This window comes from Elephantulus edwardii, unplaced genomic scaffold (assembly GCF_000299155.1).
Source record: "Elephantulus edwardii isolate Elephantulus edwardi_28Jun2011 unplaced genomic scaffold, EleEdw1.0 scaffold00026, whole genome shotgun sequence".
Lineage (NCBI taxonomy): Eukaryota > Metazoa > Chordata > Mammalia > Macroscelidea > Macroscelididae > Elephantulus > Elephantulus edwardii.
Window position 1 is genome coordinate 21,585,365 of NW_006399776.1, and position 6,235 is coordinate 21,591,599.

Sequence of the window (6,235 nt, forward strand, 5' to 3'; positions counted from 1 at the left end):
CTCACTACTCTAAAGGGCCCCTTTGGCAGTAGGAAACACATAGACTATTATGGAGATTGATTTTGGAATTTAGATGCACTCTTATTGATTGTGCTTGGCCTGCAACTATTCTAACACTTCCTGACACACAAGAGCCCACTGCAGCAATCACTATATCAATCCACCTCCTTGAAGGTCTTCCTCTCCTTCACTAATCCTCCACCCTTCTGAGTGTGCCCTTCTCCAAGGAATAGCACCTCCTAGCAACATGTCCAAAGTATGAGAGGCAAAGCCTCATCATTCTTGTCTCTAAAGAGCACTCTGGCTGCACACTCTCCAGGACATATCTGTTCATTGTCTTGGCTGTCCATGGGATGTTCAGTGCTTTTCTCAAAAACCACAGCTCAAAGATGTCAATTATTTTTCTGTCATCCTTATTCATTGTCCATCTCTCAGATGCATAGCTAGTAATCAGAAAGACTATGCCCTGAATCATATGCACCTTAATCTTCAAACTGACATCAGTACTTTGGAAAGGACCTAACTGCAGATTTTCCCAGAGCAATGCATCCCCTTATTCTTGACTGCTCAAGGGTGTTAATTGTGAATCCAAGCAAGATGAAGCTATTGACTGTTTCAAGTTCCTTTCCATCCATCATGACACTGCCTTTCAGTCCAGAGGTAAGAATCTTTGTTTTCCTGACATTAAAATGCAATCCATACTGAAGGCTACATTCCTTGATCTTCTGCAACAAGTGCTTCAAGTCCTCCTTACTTTCAGCAAGCAAGGTTCTATTATCTGTGTAACTCAGGCTATGAGTCTCCCTCCAATCCTGATGCCACACTCCTCGTCATAGAGTCCAGCTTCTTGGATAATTTGCTCAGCATACAGATTGAATAGGTATGGAGAGAGAATACAACCCTGACACACTCCCTTCCCAATTCCAAACCATGAAGTGCTCCCCTACTCTGTTCATACAACAGCCTCCTGGTCCAGGTATAGGTTCCACATGGGCACAATCAAGTGCTCTGGGATTCCCATTCTTCTGAATGTCAGCTACAATATGTTAAGATTCACACAGTCAAAAGCCTTTGCCTAGACAACAAAGCACAAATAGATATTCTTCTGGTATTCCTTACTTTCAGCCAAGATCCATCTGACATCAGCCTCTTATAATCAGTGCTAAGCTGATTAACTGTTTGTGATATTGTTTACAATCAGCTGTGGGTAGGGTGAAGTAGGGAAAGGTAAAGTACAGTGAAGATTTGATGATATACTGTTATAAATGACATTGACCAATTGTAATTAATATTATGAAAAATGTATCTGAATGACTGAGTAAAAACCTAGGGTTGTTGTTATATGCTATCTAGTTGCCTGTGACTCATAGCGACCCTATGTATAACAGCCCTAAACCCTGCTCTATCCCTTGCCAATCTTATTGTCTCTGACACATCTCCCTTCATTACCCCAGTGACTGAATCATTCCATCCCATAGAGGGTCTTCCTCTTTTGCACTGTCCTTCCACCCTCCCAAACATGATGTCCCTCTCCAAGGATCAGTCCCTCCTTGCAACATGCCCAAAGTATGTCAGATGAAGCTTCAGAATACTTGACTCCAAGGAGCATTCTGACTTCATCTTCTCCAGGACAAACCTGTTTGTTCTCCTAGCAGTCCATGGTATATTCAATACTCTTCTCCAGCACCACAGCTCAAAGGAATTAATTTTCTTTCTATCATTTCTAGTCATTGTCCAGCTCTCTGATGTATAGCAAGCAATTGCAAAGACCATGGCCTAAGGGATGAAAAAGATCAGACTCATGATCTTTATGTTTGCAGTGCAATATGCTTTGGGCTACTTCACCAGAGTTCATTGAATAAGTCACTAGACTCTAATTAAATCATTTTAAAAATGAAATGAAACTTGGAGATTTAGAAGCATTATTGCAGGTGAAATGAAAGCAGTTATATGATCATCACCCTTCTGTCTCTCCACAGGAGGGTGGTGTTTCAAAAGGCTGTCTATGCCAGAGCTTGGGTTGGAGGGAGTTGGGTGGAGTCTGAGCAGTGTTGAGTGACATGATTGGCTGCTGCACAGAGATCTCTATCTTTCTTATTAAGATCAAAGTGAGTGACAACAAATGTTCCTCTAACCCAGAAAAACTTCAGAAGGGGCTCTTTCAGGAGCTGTTAAGTCACTGACAATTTTACAGATACAGACAGGAAGAAAGGATGCTCCTGAAATTCTCAGTGTTGATCTTCTGGATTCAATTAGCATGTGAGTTTGGGAGATTCCCAATTACCAACAACAAAATCCGGAAGATTGTCCTAAAGGACAGTCCCTGAGGACAAATTATTTTTGGGCTAAATAATAATAATAACATAAAAATGGGAACTTTTAAAAAGGCAGAACTAGAAAGAGCAAGAGAGAAAGAATGAGGAAGGAGAGAAAATCATTACAGGTTGTGAAAGAGTTTCTGAAAAGAATTATTTCCTTCTCTAGTGTTTTGCACAAGGATCCCTGGTGGCTTAGAGTGTAAGAAGGAACTGCTAATTGAAAGGCTGGCTGTTTGAATGCACCCACTGTTCTGTGAGAGAAAGATGAGCAGTCTCCTAGCATAGATTTACAGCTTTGGTAACCCAGTGGAGGTCTTCTGTGAGGTAGTGTTGACTGAACAGCAGTGGGTTTGGGTTAGTTAACAGAGGGTTCTAGCAACTCTGTAGATCAAGTATTTGCCCACTAACCAAAAGGTTATTTGTTCAAATCCACAACCACTTTGTACGAGAAAGATATAGCAGTAACATGAGACAGTTGGCTTCTGTTTATAGCATTGGAAATCCTGCCAAGTAGTTCTGCCTTGTCTTACAGGGCTGTTATGCATTGGAATTGACTTAGTACCAGTCAATTTTAGTGTTTTCCACTTTGTTTCTACACAGGGGAGAAAACCCAGCAGCTGGAGCAGAGACCTCAGTTTGTAAGCATCCAGAAGGGAGAAAATTTCACTACCTACTGCAACTTCACAAGTATTTTCCCTGCTTTTCAGTGGTACAGGCAGAAGCCTGGAGAAGGTCCTGTCCTCTTGATGGTGTTAACTAAGGGTAGCGAAGTGAAAAGACAGAAGAGACTGACAGCTCGGTTTGGTGAAGCAAGAATGGACAGCTCCTTGCACATCACTGCAGCACAGCCTGAGGACATGGGCCTCTACCTCTGTGCGGGGAGCACAGTGCTCTCAGGGCACCTGCCACTTGTACCCAAACCATGCTGTGGGCCCCTGTCCCACTGCTGCCTTGTTGCTCCAGCTCTCCTCTCAGTTCTTGGCAAGGACAGTGGCCACAATCTCACCTCCTTAGAAAGCCATTCTACTGCCATTCCTAAATACACAGGAGAACAAGAGCCCTCTGAAAAAAAGAAAACTTCCAGAGTATGTACCATTTATTAAAAGAATCAGTAAAAATATGGCTTACAAATTACTTGACCATAGCAATCTGTCCCTGAGAATAGTTGAAGCTATTGAACCCTCATGGCTGTTTCCTGGTGAATGTGGATGCAGGCTGGCTAGAATTGAATCTCTATAGCCCTGCCTTACTTAGTAAATTTTAACCTCTTTATGTGCTTTCTGTCCAAAGTGCTAAAGAACAATGATGTCAGTTTGAAGACCAAGGTACACTTATCTCAGCAATTATTTTTTAATGACTTCCTGTGCAACTGAAAAGGTGGACAATGAATAAGTATTACAGAAGAAGGATTGATGTGTTTGAATTGTGGTGTTGGAAAAGAGTGCTGAATATCCCATAAACTGACAAAATAACAAATAAAACCATATTGTTCCTTAAAGGCAGAGATGGTAAAAATTGTCACACTTACTTTGGGCATGTTGTCAGGAGGGACCAGTCCTTGAAACAGACATCGTGCTGGGAAAGATGGAGGGGCAGAGAAAGAGAGCAAGACTCTCTAGATGGATTGATACAGCGACTATAACAATGGGCTTTAAGCATGAGAACAGGGCAGGATAGGGTCAGATTCCAATCTGTTGTTTACAGAGTCACTGTGAGTTATATTTAACTTGATGGCACCTAACAAAAGCAACAAATTATTAATTTAACTACATTTTTTATATCCGCCATAATCAAGCCCAAATTGGAAGCAGTCGTAGCATCCACTTCCACAATAGCTTGCCTCTGGAAAACCTATGAATGTGGAGAGAAGACGAAAGTGATACAGGATGTGTCCAGGACTTTCATTCATGGAGTCACTCTGAGTTGCCTGCGGCTCCGACAGCACTTAACAACAACAACAACAGCAAAAGTAACAAAGGTCAGCAAACAAAGAGACTAAGATCACAGTTTCCTTTAGTCTGTATACAGATCACAGTTGGAACCAATGAAGAGATTTCATCTACCGCCTGTAAAATTTTTCACAAGTTTATGTTTTATTCTCTTACTATACTATTATTTTCTTGGCTTTATAATTTGCTTTATATGCTCAATGATTACTCAATTATAACTCTTTTCTTAAAAATTTTATTATTTTGTGTGTGTGTACAGTCATCTGACGGAGATTGCCCCTCCTTCTCCAGCAGAGCATCTGGTGGATTTGAACCAGGTATCTCTGGGATGGCAGTGCAGCTTCTTACCACTAGGCCACCAGAGCTCCCTTCAATTATAACTCTTAAATAATAAGTCAAATTGACCTGAAGAGGGGACTAAAGCAGAACGTTGTTCTTGTTGTTAGATGCTGTTGAGTATGACTTATAGTAACCCTATGAGAAACAGATCTAAACCCTGTCCTGTCCTGCACCATCTTCATCCACTCTGACACACTTGAGTCCATTGCTGTGGTCACTGTGTCAGTCCATCTCATTGAGGGTCTTCCTTTCCTTCACTGACTTTATACTTTTCCAAGCATGATGTCCTTTTTCAAGCAAAATACAGTAAGGAAAATATGAGTTCTCCCATTTTTCAAATTATTATATTCTATCTCTTCCTGATGGAAGTGAAAACAAGCTACCCTAAAAATAATGGAACAAACATGAGGGTTTTCCCCCAAATCAGAATGATATTATGAAACTTGATATAATGAGAATGTGTAGGAAAAGATGCATGAAAATTAAAGCCTTCGGTTTGCCTTCAAATCATGAGTAAATATATTGGCACAGAGGATATCCCTAAAGTCCATACTTCTAAAGTGAAATCCTACAGATTTCTTCATTTAAGTTAATGGGCCTATAACTCAGTTGTCGTACTAGGCCCCATCACAAAATTTAGAGAGATTTTCTATGAAGCTAAGTTCTGACTATTTGTAAGACAAGGAGGAGGCTTCTAGATAAATGTCCCTAAAAGGAATTTGGTTTAAGACTACAGTTTTATGTTGAGTACATTTTTAATAAAGACACCCAGTGGTTCTTAATGCACTTTGGGAGAAAGTGAGAGTGAAAAATTCTCATAGATATAAGCTTAGAAGAAAAGAGCTGTCACACATAAATTAAGATAACTTGAAGTAAATAAAAGGACTATTATAAATGGTGGACAGGAAAATCAGAAGAGATGGTGCCATAAAAGGGTCTAATAACAGCTGGGCTATTGCCACTCAGACTTGAAAGGGGCACAGAACATTACTAAAACCCAGGAAAACAAAACATTTGGAGAAGCTGTACTAAAAGCAGCCAGGCTCTTAAGTTGAGGGGAAATTAGCTAGTGTATGACTTTCCACAGAGAAGAATGAATATATGGACCTCATTTTTCTTCATCTCACTGATTTTCTGGTAGGATATCCAAGGACTAGACTAAATTGGAAACTTCACACACATACTCTTCCTGTTCTTGCTGTTAGGTGGCAGTAAGTTACAATTTATCTAGACAACAGACCATAAACACTGTCTGACCTGTACCATCTTACAATCACTGCTATGTTTGAGCCCATTGTTGCAGTAATTGTATCAGTCCATCTGGTTAAGGGTCTTCATCTTTATCCTAACTCTTGGGAATTCCAGAACACTTAATTATTCTAATGAGAAACCTATGCTTAGACCAAGAAGCAGTTTTCTGAACAATACATTAGACACTGCATGGTTTAAAATCAGGAGAGGTATATGGCAGGGTTGAATCCTTTCCCCATAAGTATTCAGTCTGTATGCTGAGCAAATCATCCAAGAAGCTGGAATCTATACAGAAGAATATGTCATCAGAATTGGGGGAAGACACATCAATAATCTGCATTAGGTAGATGACACAATCTTGCTTGCTTAAAGGGAGGA

At 40.4% G+C, this 6,235-nt stretch overlaps 1 protein-coding gene across 1 annotated transcript in view; it reads left to right on the top strand.

Annotated features, from left to right (window-relative positions):
• LOC102852047 overlaps positions 1 to 6,235 on the top strand; it is a 60,503-nt gene that overhangs the window by 7,448 nt on the left and 46,820 nt on the right. The window contains exon 2 of the mRNA XM_006883298.1: positions 2,919 to 3,403. Within this exon, the coding sequence (XP_006883360.1) occupies positions 2,919 to 3,403 (485 nt within the window). The remainder of the gene's footprint in view (positions 1 to 2,918; positions 3,404 to 6,235) is intronic.